Raw genomic sequence first — 14,583 nt, forward strand, 5'->3', positions numbered from 1 at the left:
TAATCTCAGAGCAGGACAAGGACCGCATTGTCAGTAGCTGTGAACGTGACTGTGGCTATGACCTTTTATGCGCCTGGCTCCTTCGAGGTTGCTGCTGGAAATATTTCAAACATCTTGCAGTTTGGTGTGCACTGCTGCATCAGGGAGGTCTCAGAGACTCTCTATGCAAAGAGAGATCATTTAATTTCATTCCCTCATGCCAGAGAGAATCAGGCGGAGCTAGCATGAAGATTTTCAAGGATTGCAGATTTACCCATGATGCAGCGTCCACTTCATGTTAACTCTGCCATATGCAAGGCCTGCATTTATTGCGCGTTGCCCTTGAGAAGGTGGTGGTGATTCACCTTCTTGAGCCGCTGCAGTCCGTGTGGTGAAGTTACTCCCACGGTGCTGTTAGGGAGGGAGTTCCAGGAGTTTATTCACCAAACAATGAAGGAATGGCAATATATTTCCAAGTCAGGATGGTGTGTGACTTGGAGGGAAACTTGAAGGTGGTGGTGTTCCCATGCACCTGCTGCTCTTGACCTTCTGGGTGGTAGAGGTCATGGGTTTGGGAGGTGCTGTCGAAGAAGCCTTGACAAATTGCTGCAGTGCATCTTGTAGATGATATACACTGCAGACACGGTGCCCTGGTGGTGGAGGGAGTGAATATTTAAGGTGGTGGATGGGGTGCCAATCAAGTGAGTTGCTTTGCCTGGATAGTGTCGGGCTTCTTAAGTGTTGTTGGAGCTGCACTCATCCAGGCAAGTGGAGAGTATTTCATTACACTCCTGACTTGTGCTTTGTAGATGGTGGAAAGGTTATAGGGAGGCTGCAGCAATGTTCCTGCTAAGGTGCACGTGTAGCCACACATTAATCTGAAAGGTCCCGCATGGGCTGCTTACCGGCTTTTACATTGTAAATATCGTGCATGCGCAGAAATTTAAAGGGGCCACGCATTAAAATAAACAGGCACGCAGAACAAAGCGCAGCTTACAGGGTAACATTGGTCATGAGGTGAGACACTAGCTGCAGAATACCCCGCCTCTGACTTACTCTTGCAGTCACAATGTTTATGTGGCTGGTCCAGTTGAGGTTCTAGTCAATGGTGACCCAAAGGATGTTGATGAAGGGGAATTTGATGATGGTAATGCTGTTGAATGTCAGGAGGAAGTGGTCAGACTTTCGCTTGTTGGAGGTAGTCATTGCCTGGCACCGCGCGAATATTACTTGCCACTTATCAGCCCAAGCTTGAATGTTGTCCAGGTGTTGCTGCATGCGGGCATGGACTGCTCCATTATCTGAGGAGTTGCGAATGGCACTGAACTCTGTGCAGTCATCAGTGAACACCCTCACTTCTAACCTTATGATGGAGAGAAGGTCATTGATGAAGCAGCTGAAAATCAGTGGGCCTTGGACACTGCCCTGAGAAACTCCTGCAGCGATCAATGGCCCCTCTAATTTTATTTTGGGTGCATGGCCCCTTTAATCGGCTGTGTAGCCCATTCAAAGTTCCATGCCTGCGTGGTTTTTCCATTTAAAAGCCGGTGAGCGAGCAGCCTGCGCTGGACCTCTAGGCTACTGTGCATCCATGTGGTCATGCAGCTTAATGGGAACTTTGGCAGTGATGTTCTGGGCCGAGATGGTTGGCCTCCAACAACCACAACCATCTCCCTTTGGGCTAGGTATGACTCCAGCCAGTGGAAAGTTGCCCCGATTCCCATTGACTTCAATTTTACTAGGTCTCCTTGATGTCACACTCGTTTAAATGCTGCCTCGATGTCAAGGGCAGTCACTCTCACCTCACTTCTAGAATTCAGCTCATTTGTCCATGTTTGGACCAAGGCTGTAATGAGGTCTGCAGCCAAGCGGTCCTGGTGTAACCCAAACTGAGCATCGGTGAGCAAGTTACTGGTGAATCAGTGCCGCTTGATAGCACTGTCGCAATCACTGTGCTGATGACTGACAGTAGACTGATGGGACAGTAATTGGCCGAATTGGATTTATCCTGCTTTTTGTGGATATGACATACCTGGGCATTTTCTATAGTGGCAGGTAGATACCAGTCTTGTAGCTGTACTGGAACAACTTGGCTAGAGGTGCGGCTAGTTCTGGAGCACAAGTTTTTAGCACTACAACCGGGATGTTGTCGGGGCCCATAGCCTTTGCTGTATCTGTCATGTATGTATGCTTGGGTTTACTAGCCACCAGGTGGCGCCAATGTCGGAGGTCATTATGCGGCCCAGGTATAAAAGGCCAGCCATCTTGTAATGTAATCACTTTGGGCCCTAATAAAGTACAGCCTGCTTTGTACCTGTTCGGAGTTTACAGGATTCAGTCTATTGAATTATTGCATACATGACATTTGGCGACGAGGTAACAAGAACCTTTGCATGCAAAAATGAGCACAATTGGAATTCTGGAGCGATTCATGGAGGGAGAAGATTGGGCAAACTTTGTAGTCCCCTTGAACCAGTACTTCGTGGCCAACAAAATGGAGAAAGAGGCAGACGCAGTTCGGCGCCGGGCGCTACTCCTCACAGTTTGCAGTCCGAAAATCTATGGACTCATAAAAAATCTCCTCTCGCCCTTATGTCCAATGGGCAAGGACTATGAAACATTGGTACGTGACCATCTCAGATGAAGGTATCATCATCTCAAGATATCGATTCTATATGCACGTTCATTCTGAGGACCAGGACGTATCGGAATTCGTTGCCGACCTAAGACGTCTAGCTGGACCGTGTAAGTTCGAAACTGCGTTGGCAGACATGCTGCACGAGGTGATACTGCGTAATCTACTGGCGGCAGAGATGCTGGATTTGAGCAAGGCCATCAAGATTGCCCAATCATGCATGACGACGGTCAAAAGCTTAAAGCAGATATCATTGAAAAGTCATAACTCGGCAAGTACTGTAAACAAGATAGTATCGTTGTTTGAAAGAGTTGCATATAGCAGGGCCTACCCGACTGCATATGCAAAACCCATGGCTGCTCAAAGTCCGCCAACAGGAATGAATCCGATATCACCATGTTGGCGTTGTGGGGGAAGTCATCGGCATCATCAGTGTCGGTTTAAACAGTATATTTGTAAAGGCTGTTCGAGAGTGCGGCATCTCCAGTGCATGTGTCCGCAGCTGAGCAAGCGTGCTGCGACACACCACATGGAGGATGATGACTAGTCTAGCACGGATCCAGATATGCAATCCGAGATACCAGAGGAGGAAGTGTATGGAGTGTATTCATTCCTAACAAAGAGCCAACCGATAATGATTAATGTAAAACTTAATGGTGTGCCGGTATCGATGGAATTGGACACGTGTACGAGTCACTCAATAATGAGCCAGAGGACATTCGACAGGCTGTGGGATACTAAGGCTGTGAGGCCTAAGCTGAGTCCAGTCAATGCCAAGTTGCGTATGTACCCTAAAGAACTCATAACGATGATTGGCAGTGCAGTAATCAAGGTGTCGTATGGTGGTGCGGTTCACGATTTACCGTTATTGATTGTTCCAGGCAATGATCCAAAGCTGTTTGGCAGCAACTGGTTAGAAAAAATCAAATGGAACTGGAACGAGATCAAAGCGTTGTCGTCTGAGGAAGATACTCCGTGTGCTCAAGTGCTGAGCAAGTTCCCCTTGCTGTCTGAACCAGGCATCGGCAATTTCACGGGAGCCAAGGTGCAGATCCACGTGGACTCAGATGCAAGACCCATCCATCATAAAGCTCGGGCAGTTCCACACATGATGAGGGAAAAGGTTGAAATTGACCTGGACAGACTCCAGCGTGAAGGGATCATATCATTGGTCGAATTTAGCAAATGGGCCAGCCCCATTGTTCCCATGTTGAAAAGTGATGGCACTGTCAGGATTTGTGGAGACTACAAGGTTACGATCAACCGAGTTGCTAAACAGGATCAATACCCATTACTGAAGGCTGATGACCTGTTTACAACGCTAGCTGGGGGAAGTCGTTCACAAAACTGGATCTGGCGTCGGCCTACATGACACAGGAGCTGGTCGACACGTCGAAGAAACTTACGTGCATCAACACTCATAAAGGACTGTTTATCTACAACAGGTGTCCTTTTGGAATTCGCTCGGCTGCAGCCATATTTCAGAGGAACATGGAGAGTCTACTGAAGTCCGTCCCCAGAACCGTCGTGTTCCAAGATGACATACTGGATACAGGCCGTGACGCCGCTGAACATCTGAACAATCTGGAAGAGGTTCTACATCGTCTGGATAAAGTGGGACTCAGACTGAAATGCTCGAAGTGCGTCTTCATGGCACCTGAAGTCGAATTCCTGAGGGGGAAAATTGCTGCTGACGGTATCGGGCCTATGGACTCGAAAACCAAGGTCATCAAAAATGCACCCAAGCCTCAGAATGTGACGGAGCTGCTTTCATTCCTTGGTCTACTCAACTACTTCAGTCATTTCTTACCTAGATTGAGCACCTTATTAGAGCCACTGCACATGCTGCTAAGAAAAGGCAACAACTGGGTTTGGGGTGCGTCTCAAGACAGAGCTTTTGAGAAAGCTACTAATTTGCTTTGCTCTAACAAGCTGCTGGTACATTATGATCCGTGTCTGCAGCTAGTATTAGCCTGTGATGCTTTCTCATATGGAGTTGGTTGCGGGCAAATTGCAACCTGTTGCATATGCTTCAAAAACTTTGTCAAAGGCGGAAAGAGCCAACAGCATGGTAGAGAAAGAAGCACTAGCTTGTGTGCATGGGGTTAAAAAAGATGCCTCAGTACCTGTCTGGTCTTCGATTTGAACTAGAAACAGATCACAAGCCACTCACTTCATTGTTTTTGGAAAACAAAGGTATCAATATCATTGCATCGTCCTGCATCCAGAGGTGGACGCTGACATTATCTGGCTATGATTATGTCATTCGCCATAGACCTGGCACTGAGAATTGTGCCGATGCATTGAGCCGTCTGCCATTGCCCACACCGGAGGTGGGAACGCCACAACCAGCAGACCTATTGTTTGTCATGGATGCTTTTGAAAGTGAAGGACCCCCTGTCGCGGCCCAACAAGTTAAGACCTGGATCAGCCAGCGTCCGATATTATCGGTTGTGAAACGTTGTATGCTTAGTGGTGATTGGTCTGCCATACCCAAGCAAATGTGTGAGGAGACCAAACCTTACATCCCTCGCAAAGATAAACCATCCATTCAATCAGATTGTATACTGTGGGGTAATCGTGTTGTTATGCAGAGAGAAATTTGTGCATGATCTACACAGCACTCATCCCAATATTGTCATGATGAAATCCATTGCCAGGTCTCATGTATGGTGGCCTGGAATTGACTCTGATCTGGAATCATGTGTATATCAGTGCAACACTTGCATATAGCTAAGTAAAGCACCAGCGGAATCACCGCTGAGTCTGTGGTCAAAGCCATCTAAACCATGCTCCAGAATTCACATTGATTTTGCAGGTTCCTTCCTGGGAAAGATGTTTTTAGTTGTGGTGGATGCATATTCCAAGTGGATAGAGTGTATAATCATGTCATCCAGTACATCCACAGCTACCACTGAGAGCCTTCGTGTCATGTTTGCCACTCATGGTCTGCCCGACATCGTTGCCCGACTTGCTTCACCAGTATGGAGTTTCAAGAGTTCATGAAACTCAATGGTATCAAACATGTGAGGTCAGCACTATTCAAACCCGCATCCAATGGACAAGCAGAGTGTGCGGTTCAAACCATCAAGCAGAGTATGAAACGTGTAACTCAAGGTTCACTGCAAACTCGATTGTCACGCATATTGCTTAGTTACAGGACAAGACCCCGTACGCTTACCGGGATCTCCCCTGCTGAACTATTGATGAAGAGAGGTCTCAAGACCAGGCTCTCTCTTGTCCACTCTGACTTGAATAATTGTGTTGAATACAGATGTCAAAGTCAGGAAGGCTATCATGATCACGCTACTGTGTCACGCGGCATTTCTATCAATGATCCTGTGTATGTACTGAATTATGACCAAGGTCGCAAATGGATCGTCGGTACAGTTACGGCCAAGAAGGGTAACAGAGTGTTTATCGTTAAGCTCAAGAATGGGCAGAAATGCAGGAAACATGTCGATCAGATAAAGCTGCAGCACACGGATGAACCAGAACAGTCTGAGGAAGACACAATCAGTGATCAACCAACCTACTTTCAGTCATCAGAGGACTCCGCTGTCATCAATGAATCTGGACTTTCAATCACTGATGTGGTCAATGAATCTGGACTTTCAATCCCTGACGTGGTCATTGCCACTCCCATCAGATCGGCTCCCCAGCCCCCAGTCATAATAGACTCAGAACGCTCGCCCACGGCTGGAATTGAACTGAGACGTTCAACTCGGGAGTGGAAAGCCCGGGACCATCTCAATTTGTAAAAAGACTGTTACTAATATCCTAAAGGGGGTTATTGTCATGTATGTATGTTTGGTTTACTATCCACCAGGTGGCGCCACTGTCGGAGGTCACTGGGTTGTGCGCACGTGTGTGCAGCCCAGTTACAAAAGATCAGCCATCTTGTAATGTAATCACTTTGGGCCCTAATAAAGTAGACCCAGGTTTGTACCAGGTTCGGAGTTTATAGTATTCTGTCTATTGAGTTATTGTATACACAACAGTATCCAGTGCACTAGCCATTTCTTGATATCACATGGAGTGAATCGAATTTTCTGAAGACTGGCTTCTGTGATGGTGGGGACTTCAGAAGGAGGCTGAGATGGTGCTCCAGGTGCTCAATACACAAGAGTGAATTTCTGCGGGTGGTTCTACTGAGCACACGTAAGAAGATCTGTGAGAAACCCAAGACAAACGACATCAACACTGTTTCTCGAGATCTTCAGTGAAGTACTGAGTGAGTGCTGCATTGTCAGAGGTGCCGTCTTTCAGATGCAAAGTTAACTCTGCCGACTCAGGCAAACATAAGGGGGCCGAAATTGCCCACCGCCCAAAATGAGTTGCACCTACCATTTTCAATGTGTTCCATCAGCCAAAATGCATGGGGCAGCCAATTGGGACAAATTCAACACCCCGTGCTTTTTTTTGAAGCAGGACGGAAGTGACCTCATCATCGGGGCGGAAGTGAGGTCACATCAGAGTAGCTGCCACTAGCAGGGCAGAAATGGGGCCGGGTTGGAGTAGCCGACGATTGAAGCTGCGCTGATGACATCATCGCACTGGCGCGTCACAACGTCCCTCCCCTAGAGGGCGTGCCAGGCTGCCTATTGGCGGCTCGGTCGAATACGCGGGCATAATTGTCGGCCCGACGTGGCAGTCGGCCAACAAAAAAATAAGATGGAGTCACCGGCAGGGCCACCTCCCCTTTAAGGACGGCCATGCCGCCAAGCCACAGAAAGGGTTCCGACAGCAAAAGTTGGCTGCACTGCTCCCGCAGGGCAATATTCAAAAGAGGCAATTTTCCACGGGCAATTTCAGGACGGGGGTCGCCAGTGGTCGGTAAGGGGTCGGCGCGTGCACGCCACGGCAGAAAAACAGGCGGAGCAGTCCCCGACACCGCTTCAAAACTTGTAAAGGACGGCCCCTCCGCGGGGACTTGGCGGCCAGTCTGCACCGCCTAAAAGTGGCGGCCATGGGCCTTATAGAAAGAGACAATTTTGGCCCCAAGAAATCTCGCTGCACTTTCTCAAAGTGCAGGGGAGTGCTCCTAATGCCCTAGTCAATATTTATCCCTCATGCAAAACCATTAAAACAGGTTAACTTGTCATCCATCTCATTGCTGTTTATGGGCCCTTGCTGTGTGCAGATTGTGCTCGCCTGCAAAACAACAGTGATAGAAAGATAGAAACATAAAAATTTACAGCGCAGAAGGAGGTCATTCCGGCCCATCGTGTCCGCGCCGGCTGACAAAGAGCCGCACGACCCTTGGTCAGCAGCCCTAAAGGTTACATATAAACCTATAAACAATCACGGAAAGGCAAAGAGCACCCAGCCCAACCAATCCGCCTCACTACAACTGTGACACCCCTTATACTAAAACATTCTACACTCCACCCCAACCGGAGCCATGTGATCTCTTGGGAGAGGCAAAAACCAGTTAAAACCCAGGCCAATTTAGGGAGAAAAAATATGGGAAAATTTCTCTCTGACCCATCTAGGTGATTGATACTAGTCCAGGAGATCATCCTGGCCTTATTCTATTCCCTGCAGTGCTTACCATTATATCTGCTCCGTCCAACAAAAGGTCATTCCAATTATCAACTCCAATTACTAATCCCAATTACTAGCTCTAGGTCCGTAACCCTGCAGGTTAATGCACTTTAAGTGCTCATCCAACCATCTCTTAAAAGTAGTGAGGGTTTCTGCATCCACCACTCTTCCAGGCAGCGAGTTCCAGATCCCCACAACCCTCTGCGTCAAGAAGCAACCCCTCAAATCCCCTCTAAACCTTCCACCACCCACCTTAAAACTATGCCCCCTCATAATAGACCCCTCCACCAATGGAAATAGACCCTTACTATCCACTATGTCCAGGCCCCTCAATATTTTGTACACCTCAATGAGGTCTCCTCTCAACCTCCTCTGTTCCAATGAGAACAAACCCAGCCTATCCAATCTGTCCTCATAACTAAGATTCTCCATTCCAGGCAGCATCCTAGTAAATCTCCTCTGCACCCTCTCTAGTGCAAATAAGTCCTTCCTATAATACGCCGACCAGAACTGCACGCAATACTCCAGTTGTGGCCTAACCAAAGTATATAATACGGCGACCAGAACTGCACGCAATACTCCAGTTGTGGCCTAACCAAAGTATTATACAATTTAAGCATAACCTCCCTGCTCTTACATTCTATGCCTCGGCCAATAAAGGCAAGCATTCCGTACGCCTTCTTAACCTTATCCACCTGGCCTGCTACTTTCAGGGATCTTTGGACAAGCACTCCAAGGTCCCTTTGTTCATCTACACTATTAAGTGGCCTACCGCTTAATGTGTATACCCTTTCCTTATTAGCCCTCCCAAAGTGCATCACCTCACACTTCTCTGAATTAAATTCCATTTGCCACTGCTCTGCCCACCTGACCAGTAGATTGATATCCTCCTGCAGCCCATGACTTTCCTCTTCATTATCAACCACACAGCCAATTTTAGTGTCATCTGCAAACTTCTTAATCATATTCTCTATATTCAAATCTAAATTATTGATATATACCACAAAAAGCAAGGGTCCCAGTACTGAGCCATGCAGAATCCCATTGGAAACATCCTTCCAGTCACAAAAACATTCATCAATTATTACACTTTGCTTCCTACCTCCAAGCCAATTTTGGATCCAACTTGACACTTTGCCCTGTATTCCATGAGCTTTAACCTTTATGACCAGTCTATCATGTGGGACCTTATCAAAAGCTTTGTTAAAGTCCATATATACTACATCATGCGCACGACCGTCATCGACCCTCTTGGTTACCTCCTCAAAAAATTCAATCAGGTTCGTCAGACACAATCTTCCCTTAACAAATCCATGCTGACTGTCCCTAATTAATCCTTGCCTTTCCAAATGCATATTTATCCTGTCTTTCAGGACTTTTTCCAATAATTTTCCCACCACTGAGGTTAGGCTGACAGGCCTGTAATCACTCGGCCTACCCCTTTCTCCCTTCTTAAACAAGGGTACTACATTAGCAGTCCGCCAATCCTTCGGCACCATGCCCAGATCCAAAGAGGACTGGAAAATGATGGTCAAAGCCTCTGCTATTTCCTCTTTTACTTCGCTCAACAGCCTGGGATGCACTTCATCCGGGCCTGGGGACTTATCTACTTTCAAAGCTGCTAAACCTCTTAATACTTCCTTTCTCACTATATTTATTTAGCATCCAGAATATCACACTCCTCCTCGATAGCAGTATCTTCATTCCCCTTTCCTTTGTGCAAACAGATGCAAAGTATTCGTTCGGAACCCTCCCAACACCTTCCACCGCCTCACAAAGATTATCCTCATGGTCTCTAATAGGCCCTACTCTTTCTTTAGTTCCCCTCTTACTCGTAATATATTTATGGAACATTTTAGGGTTTTCCTTAATTTTACTGGCCAAGACTTTCTCGTGCTCTCTCTGAGCATTCCCAATATCCTTTTTAATTTTACCTCTTAACTTTCTATATTCCTCTAAAGATTCTATAGTATTTAGCCGTTGATATATGACATAAGTGTCCCTTTTTTTCTTAATCCTCCCATGTAAGTTCCTAGACATCCACGGGGCTCGAGAATTATTTTTCCCAGCCTTTTGCTTTAAGAGCACATGTTTGGCCTCAGCCTTCCAGATTTCCTCCTTAAATGCACTTCAAAAGTATTTAATTGGTTGTGATGGCAAAAGGACATGAAAGGCGCTATATAAATGCAAGTTCTTTCTTTGCAGACTATTTTAACTACATCATCTGTGCGAACAGAATCAATCCAAATGCAAACTTTTGCATACCTTCAGATTGCTATAAAATGATCGGATGCCAAAGAGGAAAATGTTTGAAGTTGAACCCATTAAATGTGAATGTTATTGGATCTTCAAATAAATCGATTTATTAGTTAAGGCATGGAATACAAGAGCAAGGAGGTTTTACTTGAACTGTATAAAATACTGGTTAGGCTGCAGCTGGAGTCAAGTGTGCAGTTCTGGCCACCACATTACAGGAAAGATGTGATTGCACTGGAAAGGGTGCAGAGGAGATTTACAAGAATGTTGCCTGGGCCGGAGAATATTGGCAATGAGGAAAGATTGGAGTGGCTGGGTCTGTTTTCTTTGGAACAGAGGAGGCTTAGGGGAGACCTGATTGAGGGGTATAAAATTATGAGGGGCCTGGATATAATGGATAGGAAGGATCTCTTTCCCTTGGGAAAGGGGCCAACAACCAGTGGGCATAGATTTAAAGTAATTGGGAGGAGGTTTAGAGGAGATTTGAGGGGAAATTTCTTCACCCAGAGGGTGATGGGGGTCTGCAACTCACTGCCTAAAAGGGTGGTAGAGGCAGAAACCTTCACCATTTTTAAAAGATACTTGGATATGCACTTAAAGTGCCGTAACCTACAGGGCTGCTGACCAAGAGCTGGAAAATGCGATTAGGCTGGATAGCTCTTGGTTGGCCGGTGAGGACCCGATAGGCCGAAATGGCCTCCTCCCAAGCTGTAAATTTCTATGATTCTATGATTAACAAATTCATTTGGATTTCACCAATTTGTATTTTAAAAGTCTCACCTTGCTCAAGAAGTTCTGCTTCCCGTATGTTAACTGAGATCGTTTGTATGATCTCTTTGCAAATCGTCTTCTGGATTATACTTTCTTGTGTCTTCAATTGCTCAAAGTCATCAATAATTAAAATGTAATTTTCCGGAGGGTATGAGGCAATATTTCGGAGTTCACTTTCAATGGCATCTTTGATTCCAATAGCATAGACAGTGACACCAGAACTTCGGAGGGCACGTGCTGGAATCTTCACATCATCCTGGGATTGGCCATCAGTGATCACCACAGCAATCTGAGGAATTCCAACATTTCTTCTACTACCATTACTTTCTGTAAAGTAATTCTGCATCATGTAATCAATGGCAGCCCCAGTAAATGTCCCTCCACCCCTATAAGGTGTTGTTTGTATACGGTCAAGGATATCAGTCTTGTTTTGAAATGTGTTAAGGTAAAACATTGGTGTAGGATCAGTACTGTACTGAATCAAACCGAGTCGCACTTTTTCTGAGCTTACAGTCAATGCGTTGGTAACATTGACCAAAAAATTACGGACCAGTTGAAAGTTTGCTTCGCCAATGCTGTCAGATTCATCCACAAGGTAAACAATATCAGCAACTAAGGCCGACAGGCACACTGTAAAAAAAAACACAACATTGTAAACTGGTGAGATGTAATGAAGACTCGTTTTTCAGAAAGAGACCTAAATGCAATAAAAAAAAATGTTCTCTGATATCAAAATAACTTTTCCACATGTCCAAATTTTTCTAACCCACCCCCCATTACTCTGGCCTATGATGGTGGGAATCAGCCTTGTGACTCCTCTCTGCACCACTTCCAAAGCTTTGATGTTTCTCTTCTTCCTTGGAGATTATGTTCTGTACTTGTTGTTGAGGAACTAAGGAACCATCCAACCTTGGAAGCTTTGCAAAGGCCACAAGGCTGATTGCCGAGGACCGAATTACAAGGAACGGTTAAAAACCCTTGAAAATGAGTGACAGGGACCTTATTGTGGATATTAGATTCTAAATTTTATTGGAAAAGGTTCATCTCTGGAGTAATTCAAGAGGCTGTGTTGGGGAGATCATGGATTTCTATGGAAGGGTGAGCAAGATGGGTTGAATGGGCCTCCCTCATCTGTACATATCTGTGTGATGTAGCAAGACAGGCAAGTGGTTTACAGCGAAGGAAAGAGGGAGTGGGGGAAGATTGAGGGAGGAAAATGCCTCTGTGAACTTTGGCGAGCACAAAACGACGATAAGCTTCCCGTTGCTTGTCCAACCATTAGAGCATTGACCTGCAGGATTATCAGCAGCTGAGCAGCAGCAATCCCAGTCCCAGTGACAGGCCTACTCTTGGAGGCTCCATCAGCGAGCAAGGCTGACTGGTCAATCAGCAGTGGTGCCCTGGAGTATTGTGGCTCAGGTAACAGATTAGCGAGCCGCTACAGAGGGTTGAATCTGTTCAAAAAGTTCCCTGGCCGCTTGCAGCCACCTTTACCCCAAAGAGAATGGACCAGCCAATTGGCCGCTTACTATGATGGCTAAGTTACTGCTACTTATGGATAGAAATTCCTTTGGATACGATAGGCCCCGAAGTATGCTTTGCACAATAATCTTGCAATCCCTGTGTCGAGAACTTCGGGTTTTCTGACCTTTAATTCAAATCAACAAAGTATATTGGGGATCCCCTTGTGCGAATTGTTGTGATGTCAATAGGCTGTCTAAGCAGCCAATTAAAACACAGAATTCTCACAGACAGCGAACAAGGAAGTGAGTAAGCTCTTAAAATTCAAACTTTAAAAAAATGTTAGAGAGAGCAAAACAAAGATTGGGACTCTCGCATGGGGAAAACAGAACTCATTTTCCAAAGAACATAGATTAGGGTTTTACTTGCTGGTTGTTTAAACTTGGTCTCTCGTTTAGCTATACCTTGTATTGCGTGAACCACATTATCTGAATACTGGTACAGATTATTCAAGTAACTACTTTGGAAAATAAGTGGGAACGATGAGGAATCAATTCCTACTTGCAGCTGATGGAACTCTGATTCCGATACGACGATGGAAATAACTATCACTCTATTTTTGATCAAAGCTTCAAAATGTGTTTTAACGCCAGCCTGTGATGATGCTTTAGTAATTATTACTGTAATCTGGGAAATGCCTTCATACTTTTGACTTTCAGCCAGTGGAATGAAGTCGGCTGTGTTCAGCTTGTCAATGGCATATTGCGTGCCCAGTGACACTTCCCAGTCTGAAAGTTGAAACTCTTCTTGACGTGATTTAACACTTCCTTCTTATTTACAAAACTATTCTGCAAGAAGTCAGGGGGCATAATTGCCCTTTTTATAGCCCCATTAGCGCCCTTGGGGGATGCTAATGGGGCATAATGAGGTTATCACCTCGGGGAAGGTGTGGATAGTGCCTCGGGGAAATTGGCTCAGAGGTTTGAGGGGGGCGCTGTGCCAGTCGTGCTGCACCCAGCGATTTGCGCCCCAGGCTGGTGTACGCACGGCAATGACGTCAATGCCGTGCATTCCGACCTCACACCGACCTGCCCCTTTGCTCCCCATGGGGGAAATTGCCCCGCGGGTGGTGAGAATGGCACCAGCCGATGTCACCGCCAGCTTCGCAGGTCATGGGGCAACTTCTCTTCTGTCGGCCCGACAATTGTGGCCCTCGCCTCATCCGGGCCGCCATCCTGCAGCCCGGCGCTCCGTTATCGGTTCCGGGCTGTTGGCCCTTTTGAGGGTGTCCCTGGTGGCCCAGTGGCAGCCGCCAAGGGGACAGCAGAGTGTTCAGCTGCCCTCCCCTTTAAGGGTGTTCTGCCACATCAGCGCTACGCGGAGCATCTGCATAGCGCTGATGTTGCCGGCAGGGTGCTGGGCCCTGGTGTGCCATTGAGGGGCGGAATGACCGAAGTCCGCGGTGGGGGTGGAACTTCCGAGCTGGGCAATAAATGTCCCGGCCATGGAAGATTACCGCGTTATAATGGTGTGCGGGGCAATTTCGGCTCCTAAATTTATTCATCCCTATGAAACCGAGCAAGTCCAATTCTGTATTTATCCAGTCCAACATTCAACTGGCTAATGATTCCCATATTAAAAATCTGTTTCTATTTAAATGCATGCATATCTTGAAACCCTTCAACCAGGAATACCACATAAGCATCCGGTTCTGCAAATTCAAATAAGAGAATTAGTATGGAAATGCTAAATATTTAAACAACACTCTCAGTATTTCACCACAAGGACTGCAGCGGTTCAAGAAGGCAGCTCACCACCACCGTCTCAAGGGCAATTAGGGATGGGCAATAAATGCTGGTCTTGCCAGCGACGCCCACACCCCAGGAACGAATAAAAAAATTTACGAATGAATAATTATTATTTCCCAAATATGA

The 14,583-nt window shown here is 46.3% G+C and overlaps 1 protein-coding gene across 1 annotated transcript in view; it reads right to left on the reverse strand.

The window, feature by feature from the left end:
- LOC139264064 (collagen alpha-6(VI) chain-like) overlaps positions 1-14,583 on the reverse strand; it is a 178,460-nt gene that overhangs the window by 114,040 nt on the left and 49,837 nt on the right. Inside the window, exon 5 of the mRNA XM_070880162.1 lies at positions 11,198-11,818. Within this exon, the coding sequence (XP_070736263.1) occupies positions 11,198-11,818 (621 nt within the window). The remainder of the gene's footprint in view (positions 1-11,197; positions 11,819-14,583) is intronic.

This window comes from Pristiophorus japonicus, chromosome 5 (genome assembly GCF_044704955.1).
Source record: "Pristiophorus japonicus isolate sPriJap1 chromosome 5, sPriJap1.hap1, whole genome shotgun sequence".
In the NCBI taxonomy this organism is placed as follows: Eukaryota; Metazoa; Chordata; class Chondrichthyes; family Pristiophoridae; genus Pristiophorus; species Pristiophorus japonicus.